The sequence below is a fragment of the Silurus aristotelis genome (assembly GCF_946808225.1).
Source record: "Silurus aristotelis genome assembly, chromosome: 2".
NCBI classification, from domain to species: domain Eukaryota; kingdom Metazoa; phylum Chordata; class Actinopteri; order Siluriformes; family Siluridae; genus Silurus; species Silurus aristotelis.
Window position 1 is genome coordinate 32,779,063 of NC_139575.1, and position 25,215 is coordinate 32,804,277.

At 38.7% G+C, this 25,215-nt stretch overlaps 1 protein-coding gene across 1 annotated transcript; it reads left to right on the plus strand.

Moving 5' to 3' along the window:
- Positions 1–771: 771 nt before the first annotated feature.
- Positions 772–24,854, plus strand: kcnj3b (potassium inwardly rectifying channel subfamily J member 3b). Its single transcript, XM_083522086.1, has 3 exons — positions 772–2,045; positions 5,068–5,284; positions 20,699–24,854. The coding sequence occupies exons 1-3, from the start codon at positions 1,377–1,379 to the stop codon at positions 21,412–21,414; spliced, it is 1,602 nt and encodes a 533-aa protein (XP_083378212.1). The 5' UTR covers positions 772–1,376; the 3' UTR covers positions 21,415–24,854.
- Positions 24,855–25,215: the final 361 nt, after the last annotated feature.

Consider the following 25,215-nt stretch of genomic DNA (forward strand, 5'->3'; position numbering starts at 1 on the left):
GCTGAAAGTGCGCAGTGGAGGGAGTTGGTGAACGCGAGGCGCGCGCAATGCGCAGGATCCGGTAAGTGTTTAACAATTCACTTTACGATTCAGTTCTTCTGAACAAAACATACTGAATCTACAGCATGTAGGCGAGATTTGATTCCCTGCTCAGAGCGGGGTGGACTTAAACCCAGGCTAAGCCAAGGATCCAAAAGCCAAGAGACCCCAAAATTCAAGGACTCTCTAAAAAACTGCAGATTTTTTCTCTCTCTTTTAAATAACAAATACTGATGTTAAATAGGTTTACTATAATGTTATATTAATAAAAAAAAATTAAAAAAAATAATATATATTACACACACACACACACACACACACACACACACACATACACACACACACGTGTTCTCTTTGTGGACAAGAAGTCTTCAACTCTCTTTATGATCTGGTGGTCCTCAAGTGGTACTGGAACCTGTTCTCACATGGTCTCCATTTAGTGGCTGATCACTTTTGTGCGTGGGGAACTTTCCATATTTTTATTACAAAATAATACTAAATAATATGTGCCAAAAAAATACTGCTGTTCAATATGACTTATATAAGGTCTTATATAAGGTATATAAATCTGCCTCTGAATCAGAGAGATGGTCCCAATTTAATAAAGATCTACACATGATGGAATAAAGTGTGCATGTTCTATGTGCATAGTGTGCAAATACAAAGTACATCACGAGTCGATCAAGAATCGATACCGGTGAATCGATTCTCCCGACTCGCTTTCCAAGAGTCACTCATAAAGAGCCGACTCGTTCCCTGGTCCTTCGCTCATACAGTAGTGAGAAGGTGGTGAAGGAGAGAAGGTGGATGAGCGACCGCGCTAGTGATCTCACCGTGACATGGGAAAGTTGGAGAAGGCGTTTCTGGACGTTCACACTCGGCTGTCTTTTCACCAGATTTTTATTTTTGAGTCAATTGAAAAATCAGGTCTGGATACTGGTGCGCTCAGCGCGCTTTGAACTGGGAACGCAATTGGGTAGTTTTGGCTTCCAGGCGATTATTATAAGTGGGTTGTGTAGAAGCTGAAAACCAGAACATTATTAGATCTGCAATGCATCTCAGCTTGTCCCATGACAGAGACACATCGGAGGGAAACTCCTGTGGCGCAGAGAGCTGAGGCGCTCGGACTCCCGGCACTTCGCGCAACACCCACACTTTCTAAAAAAATAATAATTTTATTCGCAACTTTTTTTTCCTTTTTGTTTAGTGTCGGTGTTAGACATGCGGGAAAGAGAGGTGTGTGCGGGAAAGCTCTAAATTAAACCCGAAAGACGGAGCGCAGGGAGAGACGCCGGAAACGCTCAGCCGGATCTTGCCCTAACTTGTTCGGCGGCACGATGTCGGCGCTGCGGAAGAAATTCGGGGACGATTTCCAGGTGGCGACGACGTCGTCGAGCGGCGGCGCGCTGAAGTCCGAGAAGAAGAGGAAGCGCCAGCGCTTCGTGGACAAGAACGGCCGCTGCAACGTGCAGCACGGCAACCTGGGCGGCGAGACGAGCCGCTATCTCTCGGACCTCTTCACCACGCTGGTGGACCTCAAGTGGCGCTGGAACCTGTTCATTTTCGTGCTTACGTACACGGTCGCGTGGCTCTTCATGGCCTTTATGTGGTGGCTGATCGCCTTCGTGCGCGGCGACCTGGAGCGCGCGCGCGACGAGAAGTACACGCCGTGCGTGGCCAACGTGCACAACTTTCCGTCCGCCTTCCTCTTCTTCATCGAGACCGAGGCCACTATCGGCTACGGCTACCGCTACATCACCGACAAGTGCCCAGAAGGCATCATCCTCTTCCTCTTCCAGTCCATCCTGGGCTCCATCGTCGACGCATTTCTCATCGGCTGCATGTTTATCAAGATGTCGCAGCCGAAAAAGCGCGCCGAGACGCTCATGTTCAGCGAGCACGCGGTCATCTCGATGCGCGACGGCAAGCTCACGCTCATGTTCCGCGTGGGCAACCTGCGCAACAGTCACATGGTGTCTGCGCAGATCCGTTGCAAACTTCTCAAAGTGAGCAAGTACTTCTTTTCGCACTTCTAGGGCGTGAACACGTGAAGCCTGTACTTAGAAACATAGGTGTTACGCGTCAGTGCCACTTTACGCACAGAAGCGCGTGCGCATACAGCATGGAAATTTAATGTCATCTGTTTGGTCAATTAGTCTGGCATTTATTCTGACAACGTGTTTTTAGTTTTAATAGCAATAATCATCTTTAAAATAACAATAAACATTGCAGAATCTATAGATATTAATAAGTGGTTTATAGAAATTATCCATGGCACCATTCACAATTGTGTTCTATCCATTTAAACAGTACTAATTGTCTAGAAAGTTGTTCGACATCATTCGGTTAGTTTTCTCTAAGATTCAAGTCTACAGTATTCAGATGATTTTAAATCTTTATTGTATCTCTGTGGGATCGTATACAGCAGCAGAGAGTGATTAACACGTGCACATGCTTCCAGCAGATGTATCACGATGAATCAGGCAGGTCCAGAGGGCAAAATGAGGCACAGTAAAAGAAAGAGAAGTCACGCCTTCTTTTTACGTTAAGGAGGAACATGTAATAATCGAGACTACTTGATCGATAGATGTTTTGAGGTAGTTTTGTAGGGTACAAATCCAATCTCTGCCCAATCTTTGCATGTTTGCGTGATTTTGCACATGCGTCACGGTTTCCTATAGGTATTCCTACCTTCATCCCCCAGTCCAAAGACTTGCCTTTTAGGATGATTGGCTTTTTAAAATTGTCCAAAGTGTGTGAATGGATGAATGAGTGTGTGATTGATACATTCAAATGGGTAGCCCTCCTATATAGTGTGTTCTTCAACTTGTGCCAAAGAGTTCCCTTGGATAAGCTTCAGGCAAAGTGGTTATTTGTGTGGTTGCTAGGATCGGGGTATAGGGTGCATAGAAAGGACACAATTGATGGCTCAGAAACCATAAAATGATCGTCACAATCACTGAGAACACACAGGAGTGCTCAATATAGAGTCCAGCCTGAGTTCTGAAACTACAAGCTGTTAGGTATAAATAAGCAATGACTTTGTGATTCAGTGCTGAGCAGAAATGACATAATGGGTTCGAAAAAACCAAGAGCAAGCTGAACCAAATCATGGGAAAATTGTTGTGTTGGCAGAGAACGGCTGTTCGCAAATAGAAGTGGCTGCAGGCAGAGAAGTGTGATTGACATTCTGAAGAAACATAGAGACAGTGGAGGACAAACACATTTTTTATGAGAAAGAGAAAGACCACTACAGCATTTTTGAGCCAGATGGATAGGTTTAAAACTGCTCCTCAGATTATAAACCGTGGTGAGCCATGGGTGTGGAGTGCAGAACTCAAGCCAATCTCTCACCCCAGGTGGAAATCAAACATATTGCAATGAAAATATTCACTGAACACAAAGACAGATCACTTGCTGACAGGAGAAGGCGGATTTTTTGAAAAAATCTGCTTCCTTCCCCATAGAAGTGATAGGTGAGTCTCTTTGAATGATACTCGGACAAGAGTTTCAGGATAATGTATGGTGCTTTTCAGAACACCAAGTAAAGTAATTGAGACAGTCGCCCGACTTAAATCCTATGCAGAATACATGGGATTGTAGTGGCAAATGTGGGAAGAACTTACATCTTTGGATAGTTAAGCAGTTTCTTGATCATTTAAAGATCTTGAAAACATCTATGAAAACGACAAGACTTTTAGTATTTTAAGAACTTTTTTTGGAAAGCAGGTTGTGTTATGTGATAGTCATATGGGAATATATTGTGAGGAAGCTGGGGTCAGATTAATGGCGTCAGCCATGATATGGCGCCTCTGGCCCACAGAGGGTCAAGGGCCCAATAGTGGCAGCTTGGTCTGATCCGTAACCCAGAGCCTTAACTACTGAACTCCCCCATGTCAGTAGGTAAGTTTGATACTGTGAACTGCCCCAACAGTGAGCAAGTATGTACCCAAGGCTAAGGGTTTGGGATTTGCTAAACCCTGTCCAGTATGACAACAGTTCACAAAATGAAAATAACTAGTAATAGCAAAAAAAAAAAGTAATTTGGTGATTCTATACAGTAATAGTAAAACTGAAAGAGTCTGTGTCACATTTATTTTACTTTGCTCAGAACTCAAAAAGCAGTGGATTTATAAAGTCTGTCAGTGTTCTTGTTTCATTCCCGGGATAAAAATGACTTAGAGATTAAAGAACTGAACCAAGATAAGTGCATAACAGGCTGGCATCCAGTTGATTGTTTATGCAGATTTAATTTGACAGTGGTTGTCGTCTTAATTGGTCTTAATTTTTCTTAGAAGAAAAATAAACTTTGAATGAATTGTGCAATAGTCACAGCTTCTTATAGACCCATGAAACATAAAATCCTTTATGCATAGTGGTCATTGTTAAATGCCTGGCCTCTCTAGTTAGTTAGTTTAGTTTTATTTTGATAGTTATTTATGTGACTATACCTAAACATAAGTATACCTATTGTAAATTTAAAAAAAGAAATAAACGCTAAAGGTTCTCTCAACTCTAGAAATGTAGCTGTCAAGTGAACTTACGCTTTACATGTTAGTGTTTTCACCTAATTCAGCTCATCAGATCACTAAAATCCCAGAACTGAGTTAAATTGCTTGTTGGAGCAGGACCGCAGGATTAAAATGCGCAGAACCAGAACTAAGAAACACACTGCATTAGAGTAAATATTATGGAAAGAAGATGAATTGGTGTGATATTCCATTTTCAGCCAAGCCGAATGGTTAAATCAAATTATCGTGACTCATAGTAAAAAGTAATCAGAGATTCCCTCACCTACAGTGTTACTCTGTAGGTTTATGTTTTTCAGTTGTAACACTTTTTTCCTTCTAAATGATCAAAAAATTTTATGAAATTATTTTATGTCTATAGTGAAGCATTGATGAACGTATACGCCAAAGTTCTACTGTAGTTACACATCAACGATGACGTTTGGGGAACCTTCTCAATAGTGCTTTTGAATGCTCTTTTCGAACCAGAAAATTACAAAGTTATTTTCTCTGTCTGTAGTCTCGACAAACTCCCGAGGGTGAATTCCTGCCCCTGGACCAGCTGGAGCTGGACGTCGGCTTCAGTACCGGAGCCGATCAGCTCTTTCTTGTGTCGCCTCTCACCATCTGCCATGTAATTGACTCGAAGAGCCCGTTCTATGACCTCTCTTTGCGCTCCATGCAGACGGAGCAATTCGAGATTGTGGTGATCCTGGAAGGCATTGTAGAGACAACAGGTAAGACAATATGCATGCAAAAACACACCAGTGACTGCTGGCTGGTTTGTTCCTGTCTCTTTTCATTTGTTATGATTTGTGTACAATTTTTGCAAATTGATGATTTTTATCCTTGACAGAAATCCGTGCTTTTTGATTTTTGTTTTTTTACATCCAACTGAAAAATGCTTTAATCTGTGTAAGAATTAGTTTTATTTGCATGCTAGGATTTATACTTGCATTGACAGATTAGCAAAATGTATTCATTTGCACCTCACCACAGGCACTTTCAAGGCTAAATCTCTGACATAATTCCTTTATTTTATGTGGCAGTATAAATTGAAACCATGGTTATTCTCTTCACATGGGGAACCTTTCTCTCCTATGTTTAAATAATAAATGGTGACTAACTGAAGGTATGTACTAAAGTGTGGGGCAACTAGAGAAGAACACATAGGCTTAAGCGTTTGGATGTATAACCTCTCTATATAACAGCTAGGTTGTATACTGTTATTCAAATATTAGTTGAAATGCAGGTCTTCTTGTTGCTATGACAATTAGAAAATAATTGGTCATCTGACTCTTGAACATTTTACATACTACTCAGAAATGTAAGTAAAAAAGCCAGAAAAATTTACATACAAGCAGAATTTCTGGTGCTAGTTGTCACAATTGCTCTAAAGCAAGACCAGCGAGTGGGCTGTGTGTGTGTGTGTGTGGGAAAGGGTTGTATGTATGTATTGTTAGGTAGATATTAACCGTACACAAAATTCACAGTTCGGGACGTACCTCGGGTTTTTAAGTCACGGTTCGGTTTATTTTGGGTACAGTTAGTGGGAAGAAATGCAAAACATTAGGGCTGCAGTTATCGATTATTTTAGTAATCGAGTATTCTACCAATTAGTCTATCGATTTATCCAGTAATCGGATAAGACGTACTTTTTCAACAAGAGCAACAGTAAATATATATACGAGATAAAATAAAACAGGTCTCTTAAAATAAACAAGTAATTTGTTTTCTTTTTAAAAAAATCTAAATTTTTATTGCTGAAATTGCAACCTGTGAAAACTAAACCTATTTATTGCATTCAATTGCCTTATTACCTCAAAATGCAAATAATAATATATCAATAAAAACACAAATAAAAAATATAAAAAATATTTTTCAGATTATTAAAAAAAAAAAAAGGTAAATGCACTTTATGGTGTTTTTTTATGTTTTAGTTTGAAATTTCCTCCCAACTTTGGAAACTTTCTGTTTGGAAACTTTGGATCTTCTCCTCACCCCTCGCTGTTTTTTCATTCTGCAGTGTCTTCAGTGATACCTGTAATGGTCCATGGGGAAACACAATGCTCTGTGTGTAGTTAAATCTAATAAACGAAGCATCGAGGCAAATCATTTGCCTTTAATGCTTTTTTGTATTCGTATTACTCGAGTTACTCGAGGAATCGTTTCAGCCCTACAAATAGTTTTTCTATCAATGCTGTTTATTGTTATGAATTTGTGAACATCAAAAGTTTACATTTTTTTTAAAGAATTTTAAATAAAATGTCTGCTTGGTTAAATAATACATAAAATAATATCTTAGAATATTTTTTTTATAGAATCAATCAAATGAATGCAGTACACTTTTTATTATATTGATTACATTGAATAATTAATTAAATTGGCACAATTAATATTGACTTGATAAAATTAAATAAATGGAAATTTGGAATTGAATAATGGAATATTAGACCCCATTTGGGTAATATAGGTGTGTGTGTGTGTGTGTGTGTGTGTGTGTGTGTGTGTGTGTGTGTGTGTGTGTGTGTTTAATTTTGTAATGTGCAGTAAAAAGTCGGTAAAGTGTCATAGATAGATTGATAGATTGATTGATTGATTGATTGATTGATTGATTGATTGATTGATTGATTGATTTGTGGAAATTACGTTTTTCTGAAACAACGCCTTGTGCAAATTTGTATAGTGACTCTTAAATGGCAAACACATAGTAAATGTTACAGTGTCATATCTATAAACATTTTCCCCAATACGTTTTTGTGACCCGGAGGCAGCTCTACCACAGCCTGGTATTGGGTCATGACCCAGTGCTTAAGGTTCTCTGCTCTAAAGCCTGGACATAAAGCAGTAGGTCTATGTATAAAGGATACATGAATGAGAAATACATCCAATCAGAACAAGGATTATCTCTTACATTACCAGGTAATAGTATAGCAAAGAACATTCCAGATGGACAGCAACATTCGCATACACACATTACCAAGCGTTCAAGCCTGCCAACGCTTCTCAAACATGTGTCTTCAGGGATTCAGCAGAGAGAATGTTGATGTCAGTGTTGCAGAGTTAGCCAGAAGGTTATTTTTGTCTTCTGCACTATTGTTAAAAAAAAAAAAAAAAAAAAAAAAAACTACAGTGGTTTGTTTGCTGGGGAGTTTTAAGTGGGTGTACATTATTTGAGTCAGTGGGTGTAGGTGGCTGATCGCTGATCGAGAATGTTGTTCGTGTCAAGCAGAACACTAAAAAAAGGAGGGAGAAACCAAAAGGGAGAGAGCAACAGCCTCGTTATGTAAGATGTGTGAAACATAAAAGGGAATCTTTATTTAGCACGCTACATCTCAGTGGTCTAACACGGTGTAGGATCAGCCCGGCTGTCAATCAAAGGTATAAGTTCACCTGTAGTGCCTCAGGATTCGAATGCACCAATTCATGCAACACTGGGCAGTGTGTGTGTGTGTGTGTGTGTGTGTGTGTCTATATATATATATATATATATATATATATATATATATATATATATATATATATATACATACAGAAAGTAAACTCAACTATAGAGAGAGCATTAAACATACGAGCACCAACAAAGACGCACACACGTTCAATATTTCACACAGTCTCCACGCAGTGTACAGTAGTGTTACACTGACAGGTCTTCCACATGAACAGTGCATGCACAGCGGCAAGCAGTCTGAATATTCCACCCACAGAAAGTGAGCGGATTTGTGGGTAAAAACAGAATTATGTACAGTTAGTCAGCACTCTGTTCTCCCCATTGTGAATCAGTTTCCATAGCAACTAAATCTCCTCCTCCTTAAGTGGGCTCAGTACAGTAAAGTCGCACAGCCTGTTTGAGGTACAGAGAAGTATGTGCGAGGAACAGTGATTTGTTTTCCCTACATATGGATTACATAAACTCATAAACTCGCTAAATCGGGATGGTTTTAATGATTGTACAATTGAGAGTCACACTTTTTACCGATACAGATCTGGAGTCAATTAAATAATTACAGTACTAACAACAACGATGCAAATGTGACACACACTGACAGATTTCATCAGTCGAGAATTTGCCATCAATAATTAAATGGAGAGTTTTGCAAATTTCAGTAAGTCATAAATGCATAAAAAATATGCATGTTATTAATTTACTTAGCATGTACTACCATAAATTTATTAAACATTTGTGAAATACCACTACTGTCTTTTACACAGTGTAATCATTTTAATGCATCATATAATGTATGCATATTGTATTGTGTCTCTCTCGTTGTGTGCATGTGTGTTATCCTACATTGTTCAAACTTTAAAAAACACTGTTTTAGTTTAGTGCATTGATTAACAATTTTTTTCCACATTTGTAAAATCCAAAAACATGTCCTTGATATAAATATCAAAATGTGTTAAAAACATGACCGATCATTATTCAAAAATAAGCAACAGTGAAGTGACATTAACTAAACATCATTTATTCCGCATACGTTATAAGTTTTGCGGTTTGTGGTCACCTCTTTGTGGTCACCTGACAATAAGAGTGGAGGTTATTATATTAGGAAATAGGAACTGAATGTGAAATGGGATGCATTCCACATTTAGTTTCCATTTCCTGATATAATAACCTCCACTCTTTTGGAAAGATGTTCAACTAGATTTTGGAGTGTGCTGATGTAGGGTGAGGAGGCCTGGGGTGCAGTCAGCATTCCAATTCATGTATAATATCTATATGTATTCTCTATAGCAGGCCACTCAGGATCTTCCACTCCAATGTATGTAAAGCATATCTTAATGGAGCTGGCTTTGTGCAAAGGGACATTGTCATGGTGGAACAAGTTTGGGTCTCCTAGTTTAATGAAGGGAAAATGTCCATCCTATACAATTATGGGCCTTTGTGGTAACAGTCTGCAGAAGAACTGGAAAATCAGGTGTCCCAATGCTTTTGTCCATATAGTGTAATATTCCATAGAAATTTGGCAGGGATTACACATCTGTATTATTTAAAATTTTTAACTAATTATTTAATCTTATTAACACAACTTTACATTTAATGTCTAAGGAAACAACTTACAGTAGTTTCACTTACCAAACTCTTTTTTGTTTCTCTAAGTTAATTGCTGAAATGGGTGCTGAAATTTGAGTTGTGTACTCTTTTTTGTGAGAACACCCCTTAAATTTCAGCAACCATTTCAGTATATCTACTATAGGCACACTACTATAGAAATGAAATTTGAATATACTTTAGGGCAGTCAATGTTCAGCTTGTATAGTGTTACAGATTTACTGTCCTCTAACAGTAACTCAGCATACTGACATTATTGTCAAAAGTGAGTACACCCTAACTGAACATGTCAAAACTGTGTCCAAAGTGTCAGTATTTTGTGTGAGCACTATTGTTATCTAGTACTTAATCCTCCTTGCATTGGAATTCAAAAGAGCTGCACAGGTTGTAGCTGTGATCCTCTTTCACGTCTCCATAATGACATCACAGAGCTGCTGGATGTCAGACACATGGCACTTCTCCACCTTTCACCTGAAGATGCCCCACAGGTGCTCAATAGGGATCAGGTCTGTAAACATACTTAACCACTCCATCACCTTTACCTTTAGTTTCTTTGGCAAGGCAGTTGTCATCTTGGCGGTGTGTTTGGGGTCATTATTATGTTGGAAAACTGCTGTTTTGCCCCAGTTTCTGAAGAGAGAGCATCATGTTCTGCTTCAGAATGTCACTGTACATGTTGGAATCCATGGTTACCTCAATAAACTGCTGCTCCCCATTACCAACAGCACTTGTTCAATTGAATTTATTTTTATTTGTATAGCGCTTTTAACAATGCACATTGTCTCATAGCAGCTTTACACAGATAATGTGGTAAGAAAGAATAAATAAAATTGTTTTTTTTAAGTGAGATGGCAAAGGGAGGAAAACTTGAGAGGAACCAGACTCAAGAGGGAACCCATCCTTATCTGGGTGTCACCGAATGTCCATTTATTACAGCTAAACGATGTTAAGGTGTGCAGTGATGGTGAACAAATGCAAACTGTAGTCAGTGTAGCAGACTGTTGACATTACATACAATCCAAATCCATCCTCAAAGCTTCTGTGTTACTCCGAAATTTCATGGATCCCCAGGCCATAGATGTAAAACATCCACAGCTACACAGAGTGGTCTCCAATCGAAGAGAACACCAAAGAGAGAAAGAGAGAATAGGTGTGACAGAGGGAGAAAGATATGGATTATTAAGTATCCTTATAATTGTATAAAAGTAAAGGACATTGTGCAGTTTGGGACTATGGCAAAACTTTGCTATGGCAGAATAACTAAAAGGGAGAGCCAGAAGGTAGCACAAACATGATGGATCTCTGGGATAAGAGAAGGCCCACCACACCACCATCAACAACCCTTAGTGAATGTGAGAGTGAGGGGACGACAGCATACAAATATCCCAGTTCACCGAACACTCTATATATCCGCTATTTATCCCTCCAAATCTGCTCCTTTATCTAAGAAAAACCTACCGATATAAGGCTTGGCTAAACAAATATGTTTTCAGCTTTGACTTAAACACTGAGATTGTGTCTGAGTCCCGAAAACTAATTAGAAGGCTGTTCCATACATCTGGGACTTTATAAGAGAAAGATCTGCCCCCTGCTGTAGCCTCATTATTTGAGGTACCAACAAATAGCCTGCACCTTTTGATCTAAGTAGACATGGGGGATCATAATGGTACACAAGTTCACTCAGATACTGCAGAGCGAGACCTTTAAGTGCTTTATACCTCTGTAGTGGCATTTTATAATCACTTTGAGATTTGATTGGAAGCCAGTGAAGACTGATTAAAACAAATGCTGGACACTGTCTGAGCCAAACAAGTTTTTTTGTTGCATCAGACCCCAGGACATGGTTCCTGTAATTCTTCCCCTTCGGACAGGTTGTCTGTAACAAACTGTTTGCTGGCTTTCTTGTGAGCTAGCTTCAAAAGTCATCTTCTGGGACGATGGCTATGCAAACCGACTTGTTGCAGTGTGCGGGAAATAAACCGAACACTGACGAGCGGCAACCTCTAAAGCAATGCTGCAGCACTCATGAGTTTGTTTTTTGAAGCCAGCTACTACACCTGAAGCACTGCACAAGGACTTAACTTCTTTGATCAACACTTGCGAGGTCTGCATCACCCTGGCCACTGTACTGTAACTCAGTTTCACTAAGTGTTACCAATCTTCTTACAGCTTAGGCCATCTTTGTGGAGGGCAACAATTCATAAAAAAATCCTCAGAGAGTTCTTTGCCATTAGGTGCTATGTTGAACAGTGGTCAGTATTAGAGAATTGTACTCAAAGCACCAAATTTTTACTGCTCTAATACAAGATACACACATTGGAATGGTCCTGTCAAGCAGACAAAAACATAGGACATGGATAGGACATGTGGCTTTGCATGGTTAAACGACGTACAGCTGTTATCACTATGGGTGTACTTACTTTTGTTGCGAGCTATTTTGACAATAATGGCTGTATGTTGAATTATTTTCAGAGTAAATCTATATGAGAAGATATAAAAAAAAAATTATGTGAGGGTGTACTTAATTTTGTAAGATACTGTATATCCTGCTGCATTACTGAAAAAGCATGAAGCACAGTGTCAGTCTGCCCTAAAGCTTTTCAGTTTAGAGGGAAGCATGAAGAGACAGCTCTACATTTGCCTGACGCTTCAGTTTATTTCGATGTATGCCAAATATTCTTCTTCTTTACCACTGCAAATCTTTACCATTGCAAACTGATAGTGTGTTTTTGTGTTCACAATGTAACCCTTTAGATTTAGTTTTTATTGTTTGGCTATGCAACAGTTGCAATAAATATAAATCTGTATTTCACCTTCCAACCGGGATTATTGTCAAAATCGATCATCACCTTCTGACCAATCAGAATGGTAACCTGGGTTTAGCATTGCGATATAATTTAAATAAGTATATTAAAATCAGGGTTTAAATCAGATTAATTTTATTAACAGTATATTGTTTATAAATGATCATCTCAAATGTTTAATATTTCTTTTATTCCTAATACTTTCGCCAAAACAGAACAAGTTCATTCGGTTGATATTTTATATATAGACTTAAAGGTTTTTTAGGTATGGATTAAATCCATTGAGATAAAGGTGACCACCTGCAAATGAAAACAGAGAACCTGTTTACATGAACATAGATGCATTACAGTGCATAATATTGTGCGGATTCAGGTCAAGAGCTCTATTTAATGTTCATATCAAGCATAGCATTTTAGGACATTGTAATATTAGTGCCATGGCATGATTGCTGGTGCCTGGGAGGCTGGATTGTGTATTATAGAGACATGGTTTCCAGGGATTTTTACACACAATAGTCTCAGGTTAATGTACCAGTCAAAGTAAACACAAATGCATTTCAGAATACCTTAAAATGTTAAGGATGGGCTACAACAGCATAAGACCACATCAGGTTCCAAACCTGTCATCCCGTCCATTCTTGTTCAGCTTGTTCAGCTTTTCAGCTTTGCACAGTTGTGGTTATTTGAGTCACTGCTCAATGGATGTTATTGTTTTTCACACCATTCTGTGTAAACTCTAGAGACAGTTGTGTGTGAAAATCGCAGGAAATCAGCAGCTTCTCCGACCAGCGGGTCTGGCACAGATATGTCACTATCGGAGTCAGTGAGATCACATTTTTTAATCCACATACTGATGCTTGATGTGAACATCACCTGTAAATCTTGGCCTGTATGTGTGTGACTTTTTGCATTGTGTGAGCGTATATCAGCGATGATGGGAAGTGGTTTATATACTGTTACTACACTTTTTATGCTGCTGCTGTATAAACATAATTTTCAGTCAGCAGCAGCTTTCCCTCCTTTCAGGAAAATGATTTTCCATGCTGCATACTTGCTTCCAATAATTGTGGATCGGTTGAAGTAAAAAACAAGCTAGAAATGATCATTTATTTCATTGGATACAGATTCAGAATTATACCTGCATTCTTTGCATTCTCTAAAAATGGTAACCTACTCCTTTGTGGCTCCTCGAGAGCTGGTGCCTATTATATTACAGCCAATATTTTGAAAAGTGCCTGACTCAGAGGAGCACATAGCACAGATCGTGCAGAGACTAATATTAGTGTTATGGAGAGGAGAGTTTAGTACTAAGTACTGTTCGGACACTGTGCTAAAGTCTTTGGCCTTCTGTGCTACTACTACTCTGTGTTCCTACTAAACATAAAAATAAACAAGTTTAGGTTACTGCGTGTTAATGCTAAATGATAATCGACTAGCTTTGTGTTGCGCTCTCCCAAGACAGTTGTAAATTGGTGGAACATGGATACTCCTGATCTCCAACCCCCTGAAGTCTTGCTCCTTGTGTCAGTGAGTGTGTTGGGAAAACTTGAGTTCAGCTGGATAGTCGATTACAGCCAATTGCTAAGCATAGTGTAATGGAAGTCAGCACACACAAACAGTGGAAGAGAAACAAACTGTATTAGAGCTGGATAAATAAATGGACACTGAACAGTGCACAAAATAAAACAACGAAGATATAATGAACGATAAAACAATGATAATCATAATAATGGCAATAATCATAGGTAGAACTCTTATCAAAAAGAGGCTTGAAGTATTCAAAGAGAGCCTACACACCTGCAGAGGGATCAGGGGAGAGCAAAAGAGTGGCATGAGCACAACAGCAAAACAATGCAAAAAAGAGAGAGAGAGAGAGAGAGAGAGAGAGAGAGAGAGAGAGAGAGACGCAAGTGACGGTGAAGCATAGCGAGAAAAAGATGACAGAAACAGGTCAGCGAGAGCACCTCCGCGCTAAGCGAACAGAGCGCTTAATGACGGTCACCATAGAAACACATTATCTCTGTTGGAAATATAAATTGCCCTCGTAACTGTCATCTGCAGGAGTGGAGTGATATGATGTTTTGGTTTGTTTGTTTTTAATCGGAACACGATGTAATACGCACAGCATTTCAGACAATCGCTGTAATGAAATTTCATTGTAACGGACGAATATGGGGTGATTATATAAGCAGCGTTAGAGGAAAATCAGTCTGGGACCTCACTCGCCATGCACACACACATCCACAGACTCATATGCTCGCACTGTTTCGGTGGAACATCAGAAAGCCTGTTTAATATTTCATGAGCTGGATTCGAATTTTTCACACTCAGAAATGGGGGTTTTGCAATGGGCAAGCACGGACAGTAAACTTTCTCACACGATGCAGGTGCAAGACTGACTGTGTATCAGCTAGACTGGGTGATGGGTAATGGGTGTGTGTGTGTGTGTGTGTGTGTGTGTGAGAGAGAGAGATGGTTAGATCATGGTCTGAGCTAGTTTATGTAACCTGGAGCTGTGTGCTCTGTGCAGAAGACAGCAGGGACCTCTGTCTTTTCCATCGTGAGCTTGCTTTCCAATGTGGCAGGAGCAGCTGCAGACAGACTTGCTCTCCAAATGGCTTTAAGTACCACTTTAAGCAGCTCAGAGCCCAATTCAGTGATCCCCAAACAATCCAAACACCCTTTCTGCTCACTGCCATGAGATCAGAGAACCCTTCAGATGCAACCCATAACAGGCATCCAGGTGCTCTCACTTACTACTATTGTGCTTTTAAAGCCTCATTACAATATATTTTTCCTTGCCTGGGTGCCTGGATTGTGAACAGTAAATTCTCCCATTCTAAAGATAGAGAGGTTTAAAAATAGATTAGTTTTTCCTTCCTTTGTTTTCATTTTTGTATTTTCTGTAGCATCTTCTCAAACCTTCTCAGAGCATTCTCAGGCTGATACAACTACAAATACTGTATAGCAAATCTGTGTCAGTGTATTAAGAGCAGGTATCTTGTATTTTATTAGCCACAGTGTCATATTTGTTTAATTGTATAAACCTGTAAAAGAAATTCTATAAGTAAAGTGATAGGGCAACATGATCTGCCAAAACAGCTTCAGTGAGCCTTGGCACAGATTCAACGAAATCTCTGTAACTGCACCAAAGACATGTACACCAATCTTCCAAAAGATTTTCCCTCAATTAGTGTTTTGATGAGTAGGATGAGATCTGGTGACTATGGAAGTTTAGAACATGATTTTACTCATGTTAAAAGCACAGATATGCTTATATGTTCTGTTGATCTATTTGGCTACCTTTGGATTTCATATTAAGTTGAACTCTGCATATTTGCATTTTTCAGACTGAGCAGATAATGTATTCTTTTGTGCGGGTTTTTTTTTTAAGCCTGGTACGAAAGGTTCTCAGGGCATCTGGGTGAGAGTAGAGGTATATAGGTGTGGGAGAGAAAAATAACACAATGATATCACTGGGTGTGAGCAAGCAGTTAGATATAAAACAATAACCACATTCATTAACATATACAATATCTCACAAAAGTGAGTGCACCCCTCACGTTTCTACAACCATTTTAGTATATCTTTTCAAGGGACAATACTATAGAAATGAAACTTTTCTCTCTATATATATATATATATATTTGAGTCAATATGCAGCTTGTATAGCAGTACATATTTACTGTCCTCTGAAAACAACTCAACATACAGCCATTATTCTCAAAAATGCTGGCAACAAAAGTGAGTACACCCCTAGTGATAACAGCTGTATGTCATTTAGCAAAGCCACATGTCCTATTCATCATGTTTATTTTTTTGCCTGCTTGACAGGACCATACATATTTGTGTATCTTGTATTAGAGCACTTAAAATGTGGTGCTTTGATTACAGTGATCTCATACTGACCAGTGGATGTTCAACATTGCACCTTATGGCAAAAAACTCTCTGAATTGATGCCCCTACACAAAGACTGCTGAGGCTATAAGAAGATCGGTAACACAGTGAAACTGAGTAACAATACAGTGGCCAGGGTCAGGCAGAGATTTTCCAAAACGGGTTCTATTTGAAACAGAACAGATCACAGAATTTGAGTTCCTGTGCAGAAGCTGGCTTCAGAAAACAGATGCATGAGTGCTGCCAGCATTGCTTTAGAGGTTGCAGAACCCGAAGGTCAGCTTGTCAGTGCTCAGACCATACGCTGCACACTGCAGTTCGTTTGCATGGCCATCGTCTCAATGGGAAGCCTCTTCCAAAGCTTGCTTACAAGAAGATGGTGTCCAGCATGTGTGGCGACGCCCTGGTGAGTAGTACCAAGAAATTTGTGTTTAGCCTACAGTCAAGCATGGTGTTGGTAGCATCCTAGTCTGGGGCTGCATCAGTGCTGCCGGTACTGGGGAACTGCAGTTCATTGAATGAAACATGGATTTCAACATGTACTGTGACATTCTGAAGCAGAACATGATGCCCCCCAACAGAAACTTAGTCAAACTGCAGTTTTTCAACATAATAACAACCCCATACTTCCTTGCTGAGGAAGCTGAAGGTGAAGGAGATGGAGTGGCCATGTATGTCTCTAGACCTGAACCCTATTGAGCAGTGGAAGGTGGTGAAGCAGCTCCGTGATGTCATTATGGAGGAGTGGAAAAGGATCCCAGCAACAACCTGTGCAGCTCTGGTAAATATCATGCCCAGGAGGATTAGGAAAGTGTTATATAACAGTGGTGCTCACAAAAAATATTAACACTTTGGACACAGTTTTGACGTTCACTTAGGGTTTACTCACATTTGTTGCAAGTTTTTAGACAATAATAGATGTATGTTGAGTTATTGTTAAAGGACAGTAAATCTGCACTGCTATACAAGCTGCACATTGACTACTATAAAGTATATCCAAGTTCATTTCTATAGCATTGTCCCTTGAGCACATATAATAAAATGGTTGCTGAAATGTAAGGGGTGTACTCACTTTTAGTCAGTGCCTGTTTTGGCTCATCAATCATTTGGCTATATTTTGTGAAATAGAACTTGTTATAAAAAAAGAAAACTCCCAGGAACTCCCAGGGCCAGAATTCAAGCATTCTAATCTGCTATTTTTCCTCTGGGGTTCTTCCAACATTTCCAGGGGGAGAGAAGTGGGGTTCATGTTTAATTAATTTCATGCCATTATGTTGCTAGTGTTAGTCTAAATAAGCAGTCAGAATGCCACTAAAATTGTAATTCATTTACAACTAGAAAAATGGACAGCAGTAAGGAATTGAGTTCAAAACTGCTACAAAGGCATCCTTTTTATTAAGTTCAAAACCCAACAATACCAAAGCCATTTATGACCAAGGAACAAGTTAACAAAGTAGTGATTGGGAAGGCTCTTTGTCAATTGTCAATCAGAGTGACACTAGCCAATCATGTGCTCAGAACAAGGTAGATAGCACTCTCCTTTGAGGGGATTATGGTGCCCTGTGACACAGCTGAAGCAGCATTTTCCAGAATAGAATAGACGTGAACATTGGCTTTTCATATTTCAGGGGAAGTGTGTGTCTGTCACATTCTCTATGCTTGATACTTGCTGTATGATGAGGAAAGTTAGCTGGGGAAGAAAATATCGGCAAGACCAGACTGAGGAGAAAATGGGTGTATAATCTCTTAGCCTTATAATCAGTAACAGAAACCGTGGATGAACATGATTGGTTCATAAAAATGATGATAAGGAATGCAAACCTATCAATGTCACACAGCACACCATGTCCCATTACTTCACTGCACTACAACATGCACCCTTAATAAAGCAGGAGGAGAGGCAGAGCAAGAGGTTGCGTATTTGTAGTTTGTGTGTTGGTTGCCTAGAAAACTCATTTGTCAGTGCAGTTTTACTTCACTGAGTCATTTATTAAACAGCAGCCCTTACTCCCCTGCGGGACTCCTAATACCCTCCCATTAGATTTGTTCTAACACTTACTCTGTCTGGATGGCTAAGAACCATCATGTATTCTCTATAGATGCTTCCTCGTCTGTCTGACCAAAAGAACAAGCAAATGGTGATAAATCAACCACAGCTCTGAATATAACAATACATTAATTGGATTTTATTTGTATTTTTTTGGTGAAAAGTGATAACCTTTGCTGCCCATGTTCAGAGCTATTTATTATCAGACAGGAAACACTTTCATGTTTTTTTGTTTCATTTTCGCATTATGTAGATTAAGTATAGACGAGTTCTGTTTCTGGATTTCTGTGAAGAATCTTTTAATAGTCTTTGTTTAATGCGCTTTAATTAATGCGGCGCAGTGTGGCTGATCTACAGATCTAACGAATTTCCCTGTGACAAAGCTCTTGTTTTCATGCAACCAAATGGACTGCGAACAGACGTTCCCGTGGGTGTTGCTCAACAGTAAATGTTACTCCCATGTGCACGCATATATATATGTGTCTGTGTGTGTGCTTTTGTTTGTGTAATAACAGTACAATTTGTTCTGGGTAACAAAGAATGGTACCATTCTGGAGATTAATAGTGATTAATGTTCAATGCTACTCACTTCAATTCAGATTTGGATTTCAGAGGTGATTAGTGACAAGGAAAATGTCAATGAGATGTCCATGATAAAAGCTAAAGAGGAACCATAGTTAAATGGAAACAATAAGTGACACAGGATAGTGGGGAATAGTGGCTTTTCATTAGGGGCAGGTGGGACAGAATGCAATTATTTACTCACCATGTACAAGGAACACCCAAGTATCTGCTCATTCAAGCAGTTGTCTAAACAGCCAATCACGTGGCAGCTGTGGACTACAGAAAATTGTCCAGAGCTTCAGTTACTGTTAAATATCAATAAATAAATAAATAAATAGTGTATAGTATAACAAATCACTCTTTACCAACATGGGGTGAAGAAAAGCATCTGGGTGTTCACATATCATTGAATCCTAAGGTGGATGTGCTATAGCCATGTCAGGTTCCATTCCTGAAATCCACATCAGTTTGTGCTAATAATAATAACTTCTGATTCCTGTTCTTAGCTGAGAGGAATGGAACCTGGTGTAACCTCCTGTAGCTTTTCCACCTCAATGTCTGATGTGTTTTGCATTCCGAGATGAAAAAGTGTATTTTCTGTGTACTCGCCAAAGCATTTCCAACCACCAAACTGTCACTCATTCAATGTTTTTTGTTTTTGTGCACCATCTGTGTGAAAATCCATCTCAAGTTCAAAGTCACAAAGTACTTTTTTTCTTTATTCTGGTGGTTATTGTGAAATTTACCTGAAGATCTTGACCCGTATTTGCATGATTTTATGCATTGCTTTGCTGCCACAGGATTGGCCGATTCAATGAATGCATAAATGAGCAGAAAGTGTTATTCAGCCATTCAGAACTCTGTAGATTTTAAATGCTAATTACTTATTTTAAATAACCGTGCTGCCGTTGCTCAATGAACAATTTAATTATGATTATAGTTATCTTTAAACATAGAGGTTACAAAATAAGAAGTTCAAAAAGCCCTAATCTAGAGTCTTGCTGGGTGAGAAAACACACTGCCACATACTTACACTCTTTAAACGTTTTCAGAGCAGACAGGACAGTTAATAGCAGGGTTACCAGGGTTACAGTTTTTACACCAAACTGAGCTAGTTTAAAAAATACTCTTATGCTGCCAAAATCTTGTTTCATAGCAATTAATCTGAATAGAGTGAATGACAGGGTGTCTGTTTTCTACGTATATTGTACGGATTGGGAGCAGGGACAGGAACAGCTATGGAGTGGAAATGCAACGTATCAGAAATGCATGAGGATCACTGTGACCTTGTTTCCCACTGAAAGGCTGAGAAATCAAGGGAAAATTTGGCTCCCTTTTTTTTTTTCTTTTCCCAATGCCTGAACCTTTTTTCTTTTCAGTTGGGCTAGAAAATGTGCTGCAATCAGGCAACCCTGGTTAATGAAACCACTTACAACAAACCGTTACACAACATCATGAATGTAGTCTGTTATGACTGTATACTGTCAAGGCTCAATAGTCTATTTTGGAGTTAGTCTAAAAATAGTCAAAAATCCGACAGAACAATAGAGACAAACATTACTGTGTTCTGCACTTTATTTGTTAATTTCTACATAGACAAGCTGTAATTTAGAAAATAAATACCCTCAATTACTAGAAGAATATTTGTACATGAGAAGTTTTGACATTTATAATCACATGCTGGTGAAACTTTTTAATTACAAATCTGAACTTGTCTTTGCTGGAGCTCAGTGCTTTGTCACTCCATTACTTTTATTTATATTCATGTTTGTTGGTTTGTATCAGGCATGACCTGCCAGGCAAGGACATCATACACAGAGGATGAGGTCCTCTGGGGTCACCGCTTTTTCCCAGTCATCTCTCTTGAGGAGGGTTTCTTCAAGGTGGACTACTCGCAGTTCCATGGTACGTTCGAGGTGCCCACGCCTCCACACAGCATCAAAGAGCAGGAGGAAAGCTTGCTGCTGTCCTCGCCTCTCACCGCCCCCTCACTCTGCCACAGCACAGGAGGCCTGACCCAAGGCAGCAGCACTGCGGATGGTCTAGAAGCCCTTCACAATGATGCAGAGACCGGCTCGATCAACATCGCCGCCCCGCTGGCCAGCACCAAGATTCCGGCTAAATTGCAGAAGCTTACAGGAAGGGACGGCATGCCTCGCAAATTGATGCGCATGAGCTCTGAGATCACGTACAACCTGGGAGAGCTGCCCGTCAAGCTTCAACGAATCAGCTCGGCCCCTGGTGTGGCCGAGGACAGGCTGCCACCAATCAGCTCACTCCTTAGTCCCATTGAGGACAAGCTGCCCTCCAAGCTAGGTCTGATAGGGGGCGGGCTTGACCATATCAGCCAATCAGTGACAGACCTGCCACCGAAGCTCCAGCGACTGGCCGGAGGAATAGGAGGAGTTGGGGTCGGAATTGGAGGACGAATGGACGGCCACCTGCCTCCCAAACTGCGAAAGATGAACTCGGAGAGATTCACAGGATTAAGTCTGAAATGAACACAGCTCGCTTTCAGGGCTTTATTTACCTCCTTTGTAAAGCTGAACAATAATGTTATATATGGAACAATTTCTATATGAGTCTAACCTTGATCTAATATTGCTTAACACAATCTGGCATGTTTTTCCCCCCCACAAAGAGCATGAAATAATGACACATCTTCAACACATTAATCATAAACATAAGATACATTATTAAACCTTATTAAAGTCCACAGCTTCTAAATGATTCACAAATCTTATTAAATGTTTAATATTATGTTTATGACGTATCGCAGCATAAATTTTCAAATATTCTCAATGGTATCTATTCCTCAATTTATGGTGAGAAATTTTAGAATTGCTGATTCCTTGTATGTTCTTTACGTCCAGTCCGAAGTTCTCCATATGTTACACAATATCACAGATTATTCTTTAGAAATCAACAGGTCACCACCTTAAAACCACTTCTGATATTAAAAAATTGCCTCAAGCTCATGATTACTGTATTGCATGTTCAATATCTATTCATAACCAAAAAAACACATGATCTCAAATCTAATAAGCCTTAACTTGTATGATGTTTGGTTGTTCTGATTGTGTTTTTTCTCTGTTTGATGTGTGACAGGGCACATGAACGTGTGATGTACTTTACCCGCCGTAACAGGCTGCTTTATCGGATGTGAGTCTAGAGAATAAAATTGTGTTTGTTTTTCACATCTATTTTTAAATATTAGATCTTCTAACCTTGTAATGCCATCGTTAAGGTTTTGTGTTTGAAAGTTGAAGCAATAATACTTCGATTTCCATGATACCTTTAACTGAACAATCATATCCTGTATCGTGTTTCGGTTTCAGTACGTTCAAAACCTATTCATAGCCAAAACCTAACATGCACATTAATAGTACACTGGAATAAATGTGCATAAATGTCCATGTCTGAATGCAGATGGTGGATGATAGACAGCTTTCTGAATGAAGGAGCTCAAACTTAAATACTATTTGAAGGAATCACTTTTTTTGCCTGTTAATACCCTGTCATGTTTGAAGTCAAATTATTATACTTGCATATGGAACTGCATGATGCCCTTTTTAGGATGATGGACAGATTTATCTTGTGTCTTTGAAGTCACCGATAAACTATGGAAGTATCATAAATAGGGCTGCAGCTACGAATTATTTTAGCAATCGAGTATTTTACCGATTAGTCCATCGATTAATCGAGTCATTGGATACAAAGTACTTTTTCTTTATTAAAGAGCATTACTAAATATAGAAGAGAAAACAAGACGGGTCTCTTAAAATGAATAAGTAACTTGTTTCCTTTTTCCAATTTTGTGAAAATGTCTGTGAAAACTGAACCCATTTAGTCCAAATTGCCATAAATACAAATTTATAAATATCATAAATCGATTTCAAATTACTTTAAAAAGGGCAAACACTCTGTAAGGTGTGAAATCATCCCAAACTTCAGAAACTTTCTCTTATTTTCTTTGGCCTGAATCTTCTCCTCGCTGCTCTCTGTTTTCTCTCAGTTCCACCATTTTTCATTCTGCAGCGTCTTCTGTGTTACCTGTCCAGGGATCTCGTTTATAAACTTGCCATACCTACAAAATGAGGTTAAAAAAGTTCACTTTCCACGCAAAGGTTGTGTCTTATAAAAATACAAACCTGATGCTCTCTGAGCCCTGCGTACGCACAACGAGGAAACACAGAAGGCGAGAAGGGGAATTGGCGACACAAAACCTTTGCGCGGAAAGTGGAGTTCACACGTTTCCAGCCATGTTTTGTGCATACGCCACGTTTATAAATGAGACCTCAGAACGGTTGAGTTTATCGGTGGGGAAACACAGTGCTCCTGGTGTAGTTAAATGGACTAAACGAGGCATAGTAAAAAACAATTTGCCTCAATGCTTTTTTGTATTCATTTACTCGAGGAATCTTTTCAGCCATATTCATAAATGACTCATTTAATCATTAATCTGACACGTTCTTTAAATGAATAGATTTTAATGAGAACTTTATTCAGACATTGTTTATTATGACTAACAACATTACTGTATATCATTTTATTCATAAAGCTGTTTATATTCACTGTCACCTCTTTATGTAAAAAAAACAAAACAAACAATTCAGAACGCAACCCAAGCTTCACGTCGGCACTATTATAATTTAGTTTTAAATTATTACCAGCCTTGTTTTAATATTTTAAAAACTCTATAGCTGAACATTACTCATAATAAGACTCACAGAAATAACATATTTCATAAACCCATATTTTATTCACAATATTAAAGAGAAAACATTAAATGTTTAAACTTAGAAAATGTACCATTTTAATGAAAAACAAATAAAGGTAATTTTCAATTTGATGGCTGAAACACATTTCAGATGTTAGGACAAAGCCATGCTACCACTGTGTAGCATCTGCTTCTCTCTTACCAACATTCGCTAAATGTCTGGGAACTTAGAAGACCAGTTGCTGGAGTTTTGAAAGAGGAACGCTGTCCAATTCTGGTCTGACACACGATTCAGCTCAAAAGTCCTGTTTTTTTTTTTTTGTCCTCATTTTTATTTCATGATGCACCAAATGTTTTTTTACGTTTTGTTATTTTATACGTCATCTGGATAGATGCATATGTTTTCTAAAACCTGTATAAACCTTCCAGCAATGACCGATCTTCTTTGCGTCATAGATCTTAAGCCTGCATTTGTGGATGGCACAGTAAACTGTAATGCAGTGATTTCCATTACAGTTTCACACCTGATATTAATGCAATGCTGCATGAGGGCAAGAACATCATGGGCATCCAATAATACTTCAAATTTTCAGAATTTTTAGAGTTTATGTACTATAGATAAGATATTTAAAGGTCCTTGCGATTTTATTGTGATAAAAGTTTATTCTAAAATTGTTTCGCAATTTGTAAATGCAGTGTTTCTCAGATTGGTGAACCTCTGCCCATCTTTACTCCTGAGAGAAATTACCTCTCTAAGATACTCTTTTAATACATAATCATGTTACTGACCATTTGCCATTTAGCCTAATTAGTTGGAAAACGTTTGTCCCTCCATGTTATTCGTTTTTGACCAATTTTGGCTTCATTTTTAGATTTTCACCACTTTTCCAAACAAGATGTGTGAACGATTCAGAAAGTAATCCATATTTGTTTCACCAAATGTTTTAGTTCATACTTTTCCAATGACATCTACATTCTGGGATTGAAAGAATGTAGATGTCATTGGGAAAGTATATACAGCATACTACTATATACAGCATACTGTGTATTCATTTTTTTTTTTACTGGTTACAGAAATTTAAACATTTTTTAACACAGGATTATAACAGCAAATAAGATTATATAGCGAGGAAGGGCTTAGCCATGTAATACTGTTTATACCAGACAGCTCTGTTTACATGAACACTTCTTCATATTAAAGCATTTCCATACTCCTTAAAAGACTTTCACAGAAAAGTTATTTCTTGTTCCATTAACAAAAACCATGCTATCAGTTATTTTATTGTACGGCATTTTTACTATTGTATAAATCATCATCAATCCAACAATAATCAATAGTTTGGAAAATCCCTTTGTAATATTGCTCAAATTAGAAATTGTAATAATCAAACAAAAATTTCATGAACACAAGTTATCTTAAAACAGATCATTTTTTGGTTCTAAATGTAGAAAATACATTGTGGGTTAATGTGATTCTATTCTAGTTTGTAGGGTTTATAAGGATTATAAAGAATATTGACTTGTGTATCAGAATGGCAATTGACATTTCAGAGTCTTTTTATTGATGAAAGACTGAAAAACA

Coding starts and splice junctions, on each gene's coding strand:
- kcnj3b (XM_083522086.1), top strand. CDS start 1,377: ATGTCGGCGCTGCGGAAGAAATTCGGGGACGATTTCCAGGTGGCGACG. Junction 2,046..5,067: donor TCCGTTGCAAACTTCTCAAA/GTGAGCAAGTAC, acceptor CTCTGTCTGTAG/TCTCGACAAACTCCCGAGGG. Junction 5,285..20,698: donor AGGCATTGTAGAGACAACAG/GTAAGACAATAT, acceptor GGTTTGTATCAG/GCATGACCTGCCAGGCAAGG.